The sequence below is a fragment of the Pseudorasbora parva genome, chromosome 9, assembly GCF_024679245.1.
Source record: "Pseudorasbora parva isolate DD20220531a chromosome 9, ASM2467924v1, whole genome shotgun sequence".
NCBI classification, from domain to species: Eukaryota; Metazoa; Chordata; class Actinopteri; order Cypriniformes; family Gobionidae; genus Pseudorasbora; species Pseudorasbora parva.
In genome coordinates, this window is record NC_090180.1 from 40,605,597 (window position 1) to 40,624,761 (window position 19,165).

Sequence of the window (19,165 nt, forward strand, 5' to 3'; positions counted from 1 at the left end):
ATTCTTTTTTTTCCATTTTTTATCCACTCATTTCAAATTCAAAGATCGCAATATGAGAGCGCGACCTATAAGCACTGTAGTGGTAAGATAATTTAGTCTCATTCATTTTTATTGAAGATGATTGTGTTTTGTGTGATTTATTTTTGTGACTTATTTTAAGTTTCATTTATGGCCATTTGCATTGGCTTGCTTTACTCATTTGCAGCGATATTGTTGCAGTAGCACCATCATATCTATCTGACTACAACATAGCCCATAACACGCTCTCATGTTTATTTTTTAATCATTTGCCAGGACTACAATTTACACATGTGGTTTAAACAACCAGATACGTTTACATTTGTTTCGTCTGAAATGCTTTCAGACCACCTTCTGAATTGGTTTGTTTGAGTGATCGGAATTAAATAAATCGCCCTTCATAAATCTGCGGATTAGAGAATGCTGCCCAATCGTTGAGCCCTCAAAACCCACATGATAAGCAGAGATAGCTGCCAGATAGACTTTAATAGTGGAAAAAGACCTGCCTTTATCCATAAGGTCTTGGAGGAAACACAAGATATCAGCGACTAAGCACTGATATGAGGTGAGACCCCGCCCATCACACCACTCATCGAACACCCACCACTTACAGCCATACAAGGACCATGTAGAAACGGCCCTGGCATTCTGTAGCCACCATGTGTGGGGGAAGCCCTAACGCGCTTAGGTTCGTCCTCTCACGGGCCAAGCCTAGAGAGCTACGCTGTCCGGGTGTGGGTGATAAATTCTCCCGTTCGCTTAAGACAATAGGTCTGTGCGGAGGGGGAGGCACCACGGCTGGGCATATAACAGAGGGATTATCTCTGCCAGCCAAGGCGCTTTGGGCCACCTGGGTGCTATCAGGATGAGAGAAAAAAACCCTTCTCTCGCCCTGGCCAGTGTGAGAATTATCAGGCACAGGGGAGGAAAGGCATACAGCAGGACCCTGGGCCACGGGTGGGCCAGTGCATCCACCTCGAGGGGCGCGTCCAAGTCCTTTAGCGAGAAGAACATAGGACTGTTACGTCCCTCGTTAAGTAGATGTTAAAATGTCTAGCATATTATCAGACATAACACAATAGAGGTGTGTGCGTGACAGATAGTGAAAGGGAACATGCAAATGAACGAGCGACACTTTAATCTCATTTGAAAAGTATTTAATGTGAATATTATTGTAAAGTAATTAGTGAAAAGTAATGATATAAAAAGTAAATTAACAAATGTACGAGCAGTCAGGATCAAACAGACATCAAAAGTGGGGAGAGAGAAGGAGCAAACGAATGGTGCTTAAATCAAAAAACCAAACATAAAAAAACTTCTCTAACTAAAGATTCAAAGCAACTAAACTAACTAACAACAAAAGATGTGAAAAAAAACATCTTCGAAGTCCGCAAACGCCATAACTAAACTTCCTAACTAAACCAAAATCAAAACATACATAACAGCACCACTCCTGAGCCTGGTGTGTCTAATACATGATTTGAGCTACGTGTGTGTGAATGTAGGTCGCGACCTGCTTACTGGCTCACAACCTCTCTTACCCCTTTCACTGCGGGAAGTGAACAGATGACAGGAGACTCAGAAACTCTCATAAAGTAACCAGATTTGATTAGACTCTCGGACTGGACTCTCGAACGAGAGACCGTCGTCACCGAGCGTGCTCTCTCTCCCCAAAGTCAGAGCACCATCTCTTTCAGCTTGCTCCATTCATAAAGAGCCTCGCGACCGCTGATTGGTGGTATCCGCCTGACGTCAGCGTGACGTCCGTCGATTTACAAGCGATCGTCCACTCACGTTCCAGCTCTGAAACAAAGGCAGCTGATACAAATACACACTCACATATCAGGCCCAGCGTGATCTCAAGACAAAAATACGTAACCATGTACGTAACACACAACATGTATACCTATGTATAACAAAAAAAACTACGTAGCACTGCGTACGTAACAAGGACAAAGGCTGTTTTCGCGCGAGGCGAACAGACCTACGCCCGTAGCCTCATCCATATCATGTCTACTATCTGAGGGTGGAGGCGCCAATCTCCGAAGAGCGGGTTCCCCCTCGAAAGAAGGATTTTCCAAAACATGAGTCGCGCGTAACGACAGGAAAAATCGGCCGCTCCATGCCAAACGCTTGTAAGCTAGGGCATGAAGCTTCGGCGGGCGCGCGCCGCCTTGACGATTGATAGCCACTGCCGTGGTATCGTCGCAGCGTACGAGCACATGATGTCCCTGCAGACGAGGCAGAAAATGATTCAGAGCCTTCCAATTGGTTAGAAGCTCTAAATAATCTATGTGTTCTGAACGTAGTTTGCTCAGCCGCAAACCGTTCACAGTTCTGCCCTCCTGGGTGGCAGCCCAGCCTGTTAGGGACACGTCCGTCGTCACGACTTCCCGCAACATGACAGTCCCCAGAGGGGTACCCTGTGCGTAAAAGTCCGCGCTCTTCCAGTGGCGCAGAGCTGCAGCGCAGGTGCGCGTCACTGCTACAGAGCGGCAAAGATCTTGTAACTGGCTGAAATGTAGTGGCAAAACCCATTTCATGAACGCCCTCATCCTCAGGGGTCCTAGTGGCAAAAACTGGATAGCTAAAGCCATAAGACCCTTCCTGAGACATGTGCGATATCGCACCTTCGCCCCCTCTCTGAACTGTGACAGATAGTTCGTCAGAGAGAGAGCGCGCTCTTGAGAGAGACGCGCTCGCATGGAGACTGAGTTCAGCTCCATGCCCTGAAGGATCACCCTCTGAACGGGTGTAAAGCCGCTTTTGTTTACATTCACCCTGAAGTACAGAGATGAATGTCATCGTTCTTGTCGTCGCATCGTTGTTGCATCATAGCAACTGCGGGGCCAAAGAGAGCCCGGCCGGGCTCTACCGGGGCGCCTGCGATACATTTCTTTTCGCTATCCGGGAGGCCAGACAGGTTGAGCCAGAGCGAGCGCTCTCCTACCACGGAAAGCGCCATAGAGCACCCGCAGGCTTGGACGACCTGGCGAGCATTACGGAGAACGAGGTCGTTAACCGTGATGATCTCCTTCCACAGTGCAGGAGAGGGAAAAGACCCCTTATCTAACTGCTGGACCAGATCGTCCAGGATCTCCGCTTGGTAAGCGGAAAGGAGATCCGCTTACCACGTTTAAAGACTCCATTTGTCCATTGTTTATTTCTAAAGAAACACGACAATGCATAAAAGGCTCCATTACCTTGTATCTTACACTATCGCCCCACAGAAGCTGTTTTTGTAAAAATAGGCTAACGATTGTGTCATAACCAACGCGACTCTGTCGCAGAGTTGAGAAATTACCGTATAGACCTGAGGAGACGCTCGCAGGCAATCTTTTACTGTCTATGAGACAGTCGGGGGGCGTGGAGACATAAAGTCTGATAAAGTCAAGGGGGAAGAATGGGGAGAAGCCCATAGTGAGCCAAAAGCAACGGGAGAAAATATTTAAACAACGTGATTCAGCTTTCACTTTCCACAACTACTAGAAGACCTTCAGCTGTCAGACAGGAGGCTCATGTCACATCTACGTCGTCAAGCTCAGTCTGAGCCTGCGCAGTTCGCTCAGCCATCAGGAAGTGAGTGCCCCTAGGTTGACTTCATTTTTTCGCCGTTGACGTCAATGGGATCGCTCGGTCCATTTATTTTACTGTCTATGCTTTTCAACACTTTCAATAACATTTTTTTAGCTGGATTTGAATATATAGTTAAAAAATATAAAATACTATTTTTATATAATTTTTTTTTTTTTTTTAGAAATGGTGATTTTTTTTCTCCTGTGAATTTGTGTGTTTGGAGATTCCCCATTAATTTCCAATGGTGGTCATTTTTGACCGAAGAGGCAAGTGGGAGAATTTTTTTTACAACCACTTAGCATGTTCGAATCATGCCCTGAATTTTTTTTTGTGTTTACATACCTAATGTTAGAAAAGTCACCAAGTTTCATATCATTCTGACGAAGATGTGATTTTTAATCATTCAAAATGTAGTTCATAGGTTCAGTTTTTCATGGGTGTGTGTGTGTATAAGTGTGCGTGTGTATGTGAGTGGATGTGTCAATATCACACTCCTGATGTTTTAGAGTGTCATCCCTATACTGCAATTCTACAATTCTGGCATTCTGGCTGATTTGTAGATTGTACACACAAATATTCTGCAAATATTTGTGTTTTTGCAGATTTCCCATTCATTTCCTATGGGGGTCATTTTGGACCGAAGAGCACAAGTGGAAGTCATTTTTTTATGACCACTTAGCATGCCCGAATCATGCCCTACTTTTTTTGTGTGTTTACATACCTAATGCTAGAAAAGTCACCAAGTTTTATAATTTTCAGATGAAGCTGTGATTTTTAAAAATTCAAAATGTGGTTCATATGTTAAATTTTTCATAGGTGTGTGTGTATAAGTGTGCGTGTGTGTGATTGGATGTGTCAGTATCACACTCTTGATGTTTTAGAGTCTCATCCCTTTACTGCTGTGTACTTTTTTTCAGCATTGTGGCCGATTTGTAGATTGTACACACAAATATTCAGAGAATTTTTGTATTTTTGCCGATTTCTCATTCATTTCCTATGGTCAGTCATTTATGACCGTAGACAATGAACGTTACTTTTTTTTTTTTATGACCAATTACCATGCTCGAATCATGACCCCAATTTTTCTGTGTGTTTACATACCTAATGCTAAAAAAGTCACCAAATTTCATATCATTCCGATGAAGCTGGGATTTTAAAAATTTTAAAACAGAAAAACCGAAGAGGACCAGAGGGTTAAGACAAGTAACTGATTATGTTTTTAATGTTGTTTATATGTCTAATGTGATGTTTTTAATATACTTAAAGATAAACCATTGCTGAATATTTTCTCCTTGAAAAACTTCAGTTAAACTACCTTGTAACCAATCACGTCAACTTGCAGGTGGGCTTTAGCATTTCATTAACTGTAGAGGAGTTTCAAAAAGAAGCCAGGTTATCCTGGTATATTTTTCTGTTGATATGAAAAATTGTGAATTATGTGAATGATGTATATTACGATGTTATGATTATATGCCTTTCTCCACTGACGTTCAGTTTTGTATAAAAAGCGTTTTTTAATGTTGATTTATGAAAGGCAGCTGACTCTAAGATGGCAAACGGGAACATGGTTTGGGTAATAATTTACACAATTATTCATATGTTAAATGCAGCTTAGTAGGTATATTCATACTGTTTGTGATAAATGTACAAACCCGATTCCAAATAAGTTGGGACACTGTACAAATTGTGAATAAAAAAGGAATTAAATAATTTACAAATCTCATTAACTTTATATGTATTATTTGTATATATAATACATATTTGTATTTACAATACAATATGGATAACATATCAAATGTTGAAAGTGAGACATTTTGAAATGTCATGCCAAATATTGGCTCATTTTGGATTTCATGAGAGCTACTTATTCCAAAATAGTTGGGACAGGTAGCAATTAGGGCTGGGCGATAAATCGATTTTATGAATTAATTCGAGTTTTTAGTTTACGACGATTTTTGTGAATGAAAATCGGTTTTCTCTTTCAAATCCGCCGACGCTCCCCTCTGAGCTCCCGTAATGGCTCAGCCCTCGCCGCGCGCGTTTGCCACAGAGGTACACAAACAACAAGGATCGCGTCTAACAACATACCGTGTCATTCGTAATTGGTTCAGTTTTTCACAGAACAATTAACAATACCCCGCTGCAAAGTGTGTTTGAAGTCTGAACGGAACCGCGGTAGGCGCTATACTCATTTAAAGCTGCGCTGACACGAACGCAGCGCGAGCTCACACACGGGCCAATCTCGTGACAGACACGATACACTGCAGCGCTGGTGATCCAGTGAGAGACCGTTTAAATCAACACACCATCGCTACTGTGATCTAGTGGAAGCGGTCGGCGCAGAATTCTGTTATAAACCACAGATATCAGATCAAACAGAGCTGAGCGAAGGTCAGGGGTTTCAGTCACAGATCACCAACATTTACCACGATTGTACTGTAGTAAAACCACATGGATTTAATGTTGTTGTTGTCATTATTTATCTCAGGATTCGTACAACCTTTTGAGATTGAAATTCAAGCACTTTCCAATGGTTTTCAAGAGCTTCACACTTATTTCCAGCACTTCAAAGCTCTAGATATCCGACTGTAATGTTATTTTTAATGTGATGGTTTGTAAAACTAAAAGTTTAAAGGGGGTCTTGTGAAAGAAATAGTTGAATGTTTTTTTTAGTTTATTTTTTTTTAATGTGTAATCCATTTTGTAGCATTTTTATTTTAAAAAAGATATGAAATGCCCACCACTATAACCAGCAGAAGAGCACTTATTGATTTATTAGCGATTTCCACTCCCTAGCCTACTGTATGGAGAAAAGTACGAAGTCACAGTCTCAGGAAAAACTAAACTTTTCTTCAAATTGTGACTAAATTACAGTAAAGTAAAGAGCTCCTTTAATAATCACTGAAGCTGTCGATCAGTTGAGTGTGAGACTATTGAAGAACAATGCTATCTATATTTAATAAGAGCATTAGGCTACATTTAAATTTTCCCTATATTTTTTTTGCACATTACTGTTGTTAATAAAAGTTAATTTTATCTGCATATCAATTCATAAACCTTTGATATGTATACTGTATATTGCAAAAGATATGGTGCCCATTTATACTGTGGAATAGTCCGGGTTATTCACATGCTGAAAGTTTTGCACCCCAGGTGGCACTTCTACCAAGCTGCAAATATTTAATTTTACCTAAACAAAATAAAGTTAAAACTTGTTTTGAACAATTTCTTTGTCATCTGCAGACTGATTTTAAGTAGGAGGGGGAAAAAATCGTTTTAAATCGTAAATCGAATTTTTGGTGAAAAAATCGGGGATTTTTTTTTTGGGCCATATCGCCCAGCCCTAGTAGCAATAAGAGGCCAGAAAAGTTAAATGTATTAGGAACAGCTGGAGGACCAACTGGCAACTTATTAGGTCAATTGGCAACATGATTGGGTATAAAAAGAGCCTCTCAGAGTGGCAGTGTCTCTCAGAACCAATTCTCCCAATGTGGTGAAAAATAGTGGAACAATATCAGAAAAAGGATTTTTAGAGAAAAATTGCAGTGAGTTTGAAGTTATCAACATCTACAGTGCATAATATCATCCAAAGATTCAGCGAATCTGGAACAGTCTCTGTGCATAAGGGTCAAGAAGACAGGAAAACCATACTGGATGCCTGTGATCTTCAGGCCCAGACGGCACTGCATCACATACAGGAATGCTACTGTAATGGAAATCACAACATTGGCTCAGGAATACTTCCAGAAAACACTGTCGGTGAACACAATCCACCGTAAATTGCTAAAACAAATCATTCACTGTTGCCGGCTAAAACACTATAGGTCAAAAGAAGCCATATCTAAACATGATCCAGAAGCGCAGGAGTTTTCTCTGGGCCAAGGCTCATTTAAAATGGACTGTGGCAAAGTGAAAAACTGTGGTCAGACAAATCAAACTTTGAAATTCTTTTTGGAAAACTGGGACGTCATATTATTCAGACTAAAGAGAACAAGGACAACCCAAGTTGTTATCACGCCTGCACTAAACACGAGCAGAGTGGATGATGGCGCTATAGGGTCATTTAAAATTCTAAATTGTTAAGTCTTAGGCTGTCAACAACACAACATACAAGCACAAAGACTGCATCAGGTTAAAAGATGAGCTTTCTATTTCTGACAGGTTATTTAACTGACTTTCTACAAGCATTAATATAAAGAAAATGTGTTAACCTAAAATTATGACGTAGAAAACTTTTATAGACCACACAGACACTGTAGTGTAGCCACAACCTGATGACAAAACTAAAACAAATCAAGTGACAAACAGATTCATCAAATAGTAGAGCGAATGTTAGCTATTAATTTAATGCTAATTTGGGAGTGGAAATAACGTTAGATTGCTGGAGCTTTACAACCGGGTAGCCTACCTAGAAAATTCACACAAATGAAACATTAAACAACTGCTAGTTTACAACAATCTACTTTCATTAATATGCAGGCGATCTTTCTCAATGTTTTTTTTTCCGGGAATCTCCCAATAGATTAAGCAAAAAGAAAAACACCCGTTTGAAAACGCCCTTTTATTTGTTCCGCAGAGACCGCATCCTCCTTAGAGACCTCATCCTCCAGTTATTTGGACCAATCATATTGCATTGTACCTTAAACAAATCACTTTCGTTTTATTCGAATGAAATCCACTTCATTTCCGCGGAACAACGAATCTTTGAAACGGTTTACGACAGGTTTACGAGTTTAAATATTTTAATAGCGTATCTCAATTTGTGTTTTGGGGACATCTACAAAAATGAGCGAGAACAACATTGAAGGAGATCAGCCGGAGCGATGCAAAGGTAGCCTATCTATTAAGATAATAGCCTATGTAGGCCTATGTAAATTGCTAAATGGTTGTTTTTTTTTTTTTTCAAAGAAAAAAATATTGGATAATGGAAGTGCTTATCAATAATTAGGACTGCTGAAGTTGCATTGTAATAAATTGTAGCCTATTAATTTGTCTCCAGAGGCCAAGTTTGTGGATGATAACTCTGCAGAGCTTATTCAAAGGGTTACTTCAGTGTTGCCAATAGCAGATGAGTTAAAACAGGAGGAGGGCATGTTACATCAAGAAAAATATGATGAGATTAAAGCAGAAAAAACCAACCAGGATAAAATGAGAAAGCTGTTTGAATCATTAAACTCTGGAGGGAACAAAGTCAAAATTGCCTTTTATTATTTGCTGGAAAAACATCATTCACATCTCTTCAAAGACCTGGGTAAGAGAACAATTATCATTTATAATAGAGATTTATAAACTTAATGTGTAATCTGACCTGTAGGCTACTGTGGTTGATTTTAACAGGTGGTGTCAGCAGGAAACGCAAGCTTTCTGATCCTGAATCCACAGTACCATATAAAAGTGAGTTTACCTTGTTATTTGTAGGCATTTTCTTACTTTTATTTTTGAACAATTTGTTAAACTGTAGCCTACTATAAATTTAAATTAAAGTTCTCTATTAGCTTTTTCTTTCAAGTAAAAAAAGGACAAAAAAAATTCATCATAATCGCTGGACTAGTCATCTGGCATAGGCCTACCGGGCATTAGCCCATGCTGTGGGCCGACGCACTTTGGGGCCGGTAGTTGTTTTGTTGTTTTTTGTGTGCCACTGACAACATGCAGCGACAGCAGCCCATTGGGTTGTCTTCTGAATTGACAGGCCAAAGCGAGAGAGACCTCCCCAGGCTCCCCTCCATATTAGGCGCTTTTTTCTATTTATTTATTTATTCATTATTTGAGCGCATGGAACTGCAAAAGGCGAATATCCGCACAGCGCAGCCGCTGACGAACGTAGGCTACTCTGCGTTATGCTGCTCTATACGGCACATTGACTCCGAATTTTGTTTATACAATCGGATATGGAAACATTACAGGTTCTGTGTTGAATCAGCTGAAAACAGCCGCGAGCATGTATTCATGACGACGAGGTAACGTGGAAACGGCAATACACACAAACGTTTCACTTTACCACAATCACAATTTACCTTGCAGCTAACAGCGAAGAAATATGGTGTTTTGGAAGAAACATTTATTAAAAATATGATTTATATATATATATATATATATATATATATATATATATATATATATATATATATATATATATATATAATATGTTTTATTTGCAAGGAGGATACCATAATCAATAATCAGTTTATGTGTCTTTGTCACAGGACTCAATAATGAGAGTTATGAACCAAATAATCCTCATGCTAGTACTTCAGCACCAAGTCCAGCAGCAATAAACTTTGTGACCAACATAGTTAATGGTAAGTTGTGATTTTACACCTTCTGCATGTACTTAATTTTGTTTAGTACTTTAATTTTGTTGTCGTAACATCCTGGTGAATGAGAAAAATATGAATAAACGAATGTCATTTATATGCAATGTTAAATGCACAATTTAACAATTGTGATGTAATGTATTTGTGGACACTACTTAAATATAATTAGTGTGCTTTATGTTGCTGATGCTAGAAAGAAGACCTTATGAGAACATAAACAATATTTCCATCTTGAAAAAAATGGAATGGAAGCACCCAGCTCCCATGAAAGAGAAGAAACCTCCTGCACCCAAGAAAGATAAGAAACCTCTTGCACCCAAAAAAGAGAACAAACCTCTTGCACCCAAGAAAGATAAGAAACCTCCTGTACCAAAGAAAGATAAGAAACCTCCTTCACCAAAGAAAGAGAAGAAACCTCCTGCACCAAAGAAAGAGAAGAAACCTCCTTCACCCAAGAAAGAGAAGAAACCTCCTGTACCAAAGAAAGAGAAGAAACCTCCTGCACCCAAGAAAGAGAAGAAACCTCCTGTACCAAAGAAAGAGAAGAAACCTCCTGCACCCAAGAAAGTGAAGAAGACCCCTGCACCCAAGAAAGAGAAGAAACCTCCTGCACCCAAGAAAGTGAAGAAGACCACTGCACCAAAGAAAGTGAAGAAGACCACAGCACCAAAGAAAGTGAAGAAGACCCCAGCACCCAAGAAAGTTAAGAAGACCCCTGCACCCAAGAAAGTTAAGAAGGCAGCTGCTTGAAAATTATGGAATACTATAAATTATGGGGGAAAAATTGTGTGTATGCCTTGTCCACACTAATATCTTTTCATTTAAAAAAAATTGCTGAGATATGTTGCTAAATAAAATTATCCTGCAAAAAGAATTGCATGATAACTTTATTATGTGTTGTTCTGTCTGTATCATCAATGAGCTTTTATGAGGGTTTGCGCATGCACAGTGAGGTAAATGATGGTATAGACAGTGGCCATTTTAAAATAAATAACTACTTTATATGCCTTGTTCCATGCTAGGGGCCCTATCATACACTCAGCGCAAGACGTGATGCAAGTCTTTCAGCCCAAAGCAGTTATCATTTTTTACGTCCAGCAGCAAGTTGCTTTAATAGCAAATGCACTCATGGCCATTTTTTTGTTATTCAAAGGGCACGTTAGTAATATGCGCCTATAGGCAGCTTTACAATGTGCATACAATGCTTGTTACACACAAAGGGAGGCGCAGCAGCAACCAAACATTTGTAGATAATATGATAGTATAAGCTATTTATATCTCTCTGGAGAAATGTTCGGTCTTTCCGCTCACAAATTACGCCATGTTTAATAGCGAATCAGCCATGGTGCAAGCGCCACTGGCTTTTAAAGGGAATGGGAGATGAGACACGTTGGTTTATTGCATGTTACACCCAAAATACATCCATGACTCATTAAGAGAATAGGTACAACTCTTTTGGACTATGTGCCTGCCACACTGATCATTTTACTAGCGTTAAACTAGCAAGATTTTCGACACGCCCAAATAGCACCTGCGCCATATACGCTTCGACCGTGCGCTCAGATCATGAAAATATTCATAAGGATTTAGAAGGCAGCTGTCTGATTCTGTGATGACGAATGGGAACATGGTTTGTGTAACATAAGCAACACATTATTAGTTGTTTGATACATAGTCAAGCCAAAGGCTAATTATATCAATTAGCATTATGTTCTCAACATTGTAGAGAGCGATACATAAAACACATTACCATTCTGATACAAAAATTTTATTCCAAAAAAGTTGCGACACTATACAATTTGTGAATAAAACAGAATGCAATGATGTGGAAGTTTCAAATTGTAATATTTTACTCAGATTACAATATAGATGACATATCAAATGTTTAAACTGAGAAAATTTATAATTTTTAGGGGAAAAAAAAGTTGGGACAAGGCCATGTTTACCACTGTGTGGCATCCCCTCTTCTTTTTATAACAGTCTGCAAACGTATGTAGACTGAGGAAACAAGTTGCTCAAGTTTAGGAACAATGTTGTCACATTCTGGTCTAATACAGGCATCTAGTTGCTCAACTGTCTTTGGTCTTCTTTGTCGCATCTTCCTCTTTATGATGCGGCAAATGTTTTCTACGGGTGAAAGATCTGGACTTCAGGCTGGCCATTTCAGGACCCAGATTCTTCTTCTACGCAGTCATGATGTTGTAACTGATGCAGTATGTGGTCTGGCATGTTGGAAAATGCAAGGTCTTCCCTGAAAGAGACGATGTCTGGATGGAAGCATATATATAAGTTCTAAAACTTGGATATACTGTACCTTTCAGCATTGATGGTGCCTTTCCAGATGTGCAAGCTGCCAATGCCATACACACTCATGCAACCCAGGCTTCTGAACTGAGGGCTGATAACAACTTGGGTTGTCCTTGTCCTCTTTAGTCTGGATGACATGGCGTCCCAGTTTTCCAAAAAGATTTTTGATTTGTCTGACCACAGAACAGTTTTCCACTTTGCCACAGTCCATTTTAAATGAGCCTTGGCCCAGAGAGATCTTCTGAATCGTGTTTAGATATGGCTTTTGACCTATAGAGTTTTACAGTAGCATTCCTGTTGGGTATGCAGTGCCATTTAAGGGCCTGGAGATCACAGGCATCCAGTAGGGTTTTTTTCCGGTCTTGACCCTTAAGCACAGAGATTGTTCCAGATTATCTGAGTCCTTGGATGATATTATGCACATAAGATGATAATAACTTTTCAATTTTTCTCTGAGAAACTCCTTTCTGAAATTGCTACTCTTCACCGTAGCATTGGGGGAATTGGGGATCCTCTGCCCATCTTGACTTCTGAGAGACACTCAGAAGAGTCTGAAGAATAGGGGAGGCTGTAGTTGTAACACAGGGAGAGCTTTAACACCACCAATTCCACGAATCAGGGGTAAGTGTGTGACAGTTTCAGTTTTCTCAGGCTTCCTTTATGATCCCACATGTAGGTTTTCCAGTCTATGTTGCTATCTCTACTGAAGCTAAAGCAGAAAATCTAATTCTGAGGTAAAAAAGCAAAAAAAAAAAAAAAAAAAAGCAACATGCTAATACAACTAACTAAACAATGAGCGACAGTGGCGGGGTAGGTTCTAACATATTTTTAAAGTGTTAACCATCCCCTTACGAACGGGTAAGAACATTTTTGTGATTTTAATAATTCTACAGAATGCCTATGTTTATGTTAATTTGCTCTCACTCACTCACTCAAAGTATTTTTTTAAAGAAATGTTGGCCCATATTGATAGGATAGCATCTTGCAGTTGATGGAGATTTGTGGGATGCACATCCAGTGCATGAAGCTCCCATTCCACCACATCCCAAAGATGCTCTATTGGGTTGAGATCTGGTGACTGTGGGGGCCATTTTAGTACAGTGAACTCATTGTCATGTTTAAGAAACCAATTTGAAAGGATTCAAGCTTTGTGACATGGTGCATTATCCTGTTGGAAGTAGCCATCAGAGGATGGGTACATGGTGGTGACAAAGGGATGGACATGGTCAGAAACAATGCTCAGATAGGCCGTGGCATTTAAACAATGCCCAGTTGTCACTAAGGGGCCTAAAGTGTGCCAAGAAAATATCCCCCACACCATTACACCACCACCAGCAGCCTGTACAGTGATAACAAGGCATTATGTATCCATGTTCTCATTATGTTTACGCCAAATTCTGACATCTGAATGTCTTAACAGAAATCGAGACTCATCAGACCAGGCAACATTTTTCCAGTCTTCAACTGTCCAACTTTGGTGACCTCGTGCAAATTGTAGCCTCTTTTTCCTATTTGTAGTGGAGATGAGTGGTACCTGGTGGGGTCTTCTGCTGTTGTGGCTTCACAAATGCCTTGCTGCATACCTCGGTTGTAACGAGTGGTTATTTCAGTCAAAGTTCAGGGTTCGTACACCTTTTCAAAGGTCAAATTCAAGCACTTTTCAAGCACTTTCAAGGTCAATTTTAAGGATTTTTCCAGCACCTAACACCGCTGTAAATTACATACCAATACATTGTCAAAATTATTATTTAGTGTTATCATCACATTAAAAAGATAATAATACTATAAACAGCCAAAATCGTGTTTCGTAAAGCAGAAGGATCAGATATTTAAACAAATCACAACTTTTATTTATTTTAAATGTATCACTGTCTAAGTAGATTTTGCTTACTATCTAACCTGCCTTTGGGGTAATTGTAAAAACAATTAGCCTAAACAAAATCACTCGACGGGTTCACTTCACTTTCAATTCATTTATTGAACATTTTAAAAATGAAAACATTCGTGTTTGAGGTAGACAGTCAATCACATGTACCTCATTGACCTTTTCTATTTTTAATTAATTTCTTTTTTGTGTGTGTATGTCTATTAAAAGTCTAGGCAATCAAGTATTTCTTCTGAAGAGATCACTTTATATGATAAAGCTTAACCTTTTTTTCCCCCATAAACATTGATCAATTACCAGTACAATTATCTCACAAATATGCTTACAGTGCATGTTCTACAATGGGGTAATTGTGTTGCAGTAGCTTACATACAGCACAAGAAAGCTTGACTTCAAATGGTAAAAAGAAGAGAAAACAGTAATAAAATAAGAACAAATAAGCAAAAACAATAGCACAAATAAATCAGGTAGGCCTAGGTCTAACTGTATTCAGGTGAGACACTGAATTAAAAAACAAAAAACAAGTTATCAAATTTACAATAACATTGGATTTTTATTGTAAAAATTAAATGCATATTAATCTGTTAAAGTTACACAAGATAATCAGTAAAGAGCAGCAGGTGATCTTTTGTCTTTTTGTAGTTTGAATAACTGCTGCCCCTTTAAGACCTGACGCGAGTGTGGAATCAAAACACTGTTCCTGTTACTCATTCTTCTGAACTGTTTACGACTGTATTTACGTTAATACACACCCAGATGAACAGTGTAACATTTTTTGTGTGTATTTGACCATTAATAAGCTGGGAAAATTAGCTATTTTTTATTTTATTTACTTGTATGTCAGAGGTCGGCTTTATAACGGTATCTGCCCACTTCAGATATGAGCGCAAAATCTGCAGGAATTTGTAGAATTATGTGTCTAATCCCGTGCTAAATTCAGACCGATCGAAAAATATATCAATATTTTTGACAGCACTAAGTTACTTGCAGGGGCGTAGCCATCTTTTCAGAAGTGAGGGGGACAGAAATTATTATTATTTTTTTTTTGGACCAATATAATTTATCGCATCTCTTGCTTTTAATTGGGCAAGATATCAAATACACTGCTGAACAATAACCACTAATTAATATCTATAATATTATTCTCCTTTTTTTGTGCCAATTTTATAATTGGTTTTTATACTAGCCTACAAACACTTGTGCATTAACACTCCATAGATTTTATGCAATGTAAAAATATATATATATATATATATATATATATATATATATATATATATATATATATATATATATATATATATATATATATATATATATATTCTAATGTAAACCATGCTGTTCTCTGTGTGAATATATAGTAAAGTGTGATTTATTCCTGTGATCAAAGCTGAATTTATCATTATTACTCCAATCTTCAGTGTCACATGATCCTTCACTAATCATTCTCAGATGAGGATCTGATGATCAACACACATTTATGATTATTATCAGTTGTGCTGCTCATTGTGATGCTTAATTTTTGTGGAAACCATCTAAACATTTGCACGGTAAAATTAAAAAAGAGAGAAATTAATACTTTTGTTGATCAGACATGCATTAAATTGATCACAAGTGATATTTTTAATATTACAAAAGATGATAATTTATTTAATGAATGCAAATAAATGCATCATTTGAACTTTCTATTCGTTAAAGAATCCTGAAAAATAACATGTAGGCTATCATGGTTTCCACAACATTTTTAAGCAGCACATCTGTTTTCAACACAGATAATAATCACAAATGTTTCTTGATTATGAAATCCTCATATGAGAATAATTAGTGAAGGATCATGTGGCACTGAAGACTGAAGTAATGATAAATTCAGCTTTGATCACAGGAATAAATTACTATATATTCACATAGGGAAAAAGCTGTTTTAATTTGAACTATTTTTGATTACATAAATGCAGCCTTGGTGAGCAGAATATACTAAACATTAAAAGCTGCATTATTCATATGATAGCCTATACTTTATTGTCAATCAATAGCCTACATTGAGATGGCTTGAAAAACACACATAAAGCATATATTGTCGCAATCGTCTGATTGTCGTCGTCACGTTTCATCATCATAACGAGTGTTTTCCTTCAGCTGCAGCTCCAGCGTGACTGGATATTACGAATCCGCTTTTGGACTTTCCGTGAGAGAGCGCCTCCTCATATTTAGATGCGAATAAAATGACAGGTCATGCATAGATTATTTTTTGTCTCTGAATTTAAATCTTGATGTATTCACATTGGTTTCTATGTAAATACATTTGACCGTGACCTCAAGAAGCGCGCAATCAACCGAGATTAGAGAAGGCTGTTTTTAGCGTCCCTGTTAACTTGCCCGCCCCCGCGCAGGTAACGCCGGTTCGGATCCCGCTCGGAGCGGGTCGACTAGCATCGGTGAGACCCAGTAAAAGTGCGAGGGACGAAAATACATTTTATTAAAAGTGAGGGGGACACGTCCCCCGCGTAATCTACGCCCATGGTTACTTGTATGATCATCTGACACTATTTTTATGCACTGAGCTAATGTTTGTAGGTTTTCATTTGTGGCTACGTTCACTGCCTATTCCACAAATGAACATGCCATAACGGATATGCTAATCTTACATTATCACATTATACGTATACTCTGTCACTAATGCGAATTCCTAGCTAGCAGTTAATAGCGCAAGTTAAACAAATAGGCGCTAATGTGTAGGCTACAGTAAACTACTTTAGTTAGCTTACTTGAAAGTCTATGACTTAGCCTACCTTTCATGTGACTCGAAAGAGCAGACTCGCCCATAGTGAAAAGCTGCATGTATTTTTGCAAACTTTACAGGAGGCACTTCGTGGGGTTTGTGTCCGTTTGATCCAAAATTCGTATTTAGCATCTTTCAGCCAACGTTAATTGAAACGACAACATGGGGGCGGAGTCACACGGAAATAGACAGGCAGATCGCGAGCACAGCAGGTTTCATTTTAGGCTCTCCAACATTTTATTTCTACATTTAATAAACAAACTATTTATTCAGATAGGTATTTGTTGTAAAATAAATAGTTACAATTTCAAGCATTTTTAAGCACTTTATCCAAAATTCAAGCACTTTTCAAACCTTGAAAACACAACATCAAAATTCAAGCACTTTCAAGGATTTCAAGCACCCGTACGAACCCTGAAAGTTGCTCTTCTATCAGCTTGAATCAGTCGGCCCATTCTCCTCTGACCTCTAGCATCAATAAGGCATTTTCGCCCACAGGACTTCCCATTATTTGTAAACCCTAGAAATGGTTATGCATAAAAATCCCAGTAACTGGGCAGACTGTGAAATACTCAGACCAGCCCGTCTGGCACCAACAACCATGCCACGCTCAAAATTGCTTAAATCACCTTTCTTTCCCATTCTGACATTCAGTTTGGAGTTCAGGAGATTGTCTTGACCAGGACCACACCACCAGAGGTGGACAGTAACTAAGTACATTTACTTGAGTACTGTACTTAAGTATACTTTTTGAGTATCTGTACTTTACTGGAGTATATTTTTTTCTGGATACTTTTACTTTTACTTCACTACATTTGAAAGACAAATATTGTACTTTTTACTCCACTACATTTCTTTCTAGGCCGAAAGTCGTTTCTGCAGCAACTCTAAAAGTCATAGGATGATTTTTTCCATCTTTAAAAGTTTTTTTTTTGTTGTCGTTGCAGACAGTCTGTCAGGAATCCCTCTTATAGGGTCATATACATTTCCCAACTTTTTTTGAGCACTGATCAGTTCATAGCAAAATGGAAAAAGAAGGTTAGGCACAAGTGTGTGCACCCATAGCCATACTTTGAAAGTATGTTTCAGTTTAAAAAAAAATCAAGATTAGTTTAGTTGGCATACACTTGGTGCATGTCTTATAAAATATTAAAAATATAAACATCTGGGAGAAAGAGAAAAGTTGGGAGAATATCAGATGTGTATCAGTGTATTGGATCCGTGCATTCGGCCTTAAAGTGACAGCAGCTTTGTAAAGAGCTTTGTAACTTTTATACAAGTATTTAAATGAGTTTAAGTTAGTGGTATGCTAGTATGTCAGATGGAGCATCACTGACTGGCTTAAACCATGATGACAGTGTGCATTTATACAACAATAATAAAATAATGCATTGGCATAAAAAAGGAAATTTACTTTTATACTTAAGTACTTTTGAAAACAAATACTTCTGTACTTTTACTTGAGTAAAAATCTATTTTTACAACTATCACTTGTAACAGAGTATTATTTGACCAGTAGTACTTTTACTTTTACTCAAGTAATAGATTTTTGTACTTTGTCCACCACTAAATACATTGAAGCAACTGCCATGTGATTGGTTGATTAGATAATTGCATTAATAAAACATTTAACAGGTGTTCATAATAATCCTTTAGGTGAGTGTACACTCCCCATTTTCACACACATTTTAATGTTGCAGCTTCATTTAAAATAAAACTGATTCATTTAAATGTTATCACAGTAGTTAAGGCCATATAAAGTGGGTCAAAGTACAGCTATACTTTGACAGAGCTGGAGAGGCTTCAGTGTGAGAGAATTGGTCCAGTGATTGATGTGATCGTCATCTCAGGGAAACTGGAGGAGGCTCATCTGCCTCATTACGCCTGTTTAGCAGAGTCTGACCCCGCTCTCAAAGATGCTGTGAAGCTCCTCAGTGTTGAAAATTAGGGAATAACCTTGGAATCGGTGGAGTTGACTCGTTTTCATGGCAGAATACTCCAACCATATTTTACCCCTAAAACAGTACTTATGAAACTAGGGATACCAGTAAAAATTCACTGTGATCTACTTATCTTCATGACAATAAAGAACCCCATCATTCTCCATGTGTATTTTTTCCCATCAGATCCTGTTGTTGCAAAAAAAATTAAGACAGAGGAAAAGCTAAGTCAGCAAATCAAGTGCTTCAGAAGCAAGTCATTCATGAGGAAATATATTCTGAAATCACACATCCCACTTCAACCAAAGAAGAAAGCATGAGAAAGATCTGCAGCATCATGCGT

The 19,165-nt window shown here is 38.5% G+C and overlaps 1 protein-coding gene across 1 annotated transcript; it reads left to right on the forward strand.

Moving 5' to 3' along the window:
- The first annotated feature begins 8,297 nt into the window (after positions 1–8,297).
- si:ch211-66k16.27 (uncharacterized) lies at positions 8,298–10,737 on the forward strand. Its single transcript, XM_067453299.1, has 5 exons — positions 8,298–8,425; positions 8,594–8,845; positions 8,932–8,988; positions 9,801–9,896; positions 10,105–10,737. Exons 1-5 carry the CDS (start codon positions 8,380–8,382, stop codon positions 10,659–10,661), a joined length of 1,008 nt encoding a protein of 335 aa, XP_067309400.1. The 5' UTR covers positions 8,298–8,379; the 3' UTR covers positions 10,662–10,737.
- Positions 10,738–19,165: the final 8,428 nt, after the last annotated feature.

Excerpts from the sequence above, each read along its gene's own strand:
- si:ch211-66k16.27 (XM_067453299.1), top strand. The coding sequence starts at position 8,380 with ATGAGCGAGAACAACATTGAAGGAGATCAGCCGGAGCGATGCAAAG. Across the intron at positions 8,846-8,931 it reads ACATCTCTTCAAAGACCTGG|GTGGTGTCAGCAGGAAACGC; the intron begins GTAAGAGAACAA and ends TGATTTTAACAG. Across the intron at positions 8,989-9,800 it reads ATCCACAGTACCATATAAAA|GACTCAATAATGAGAGTTAT; the intron begins GTGAGTTTACCT and ends TCTTTGTCACAG.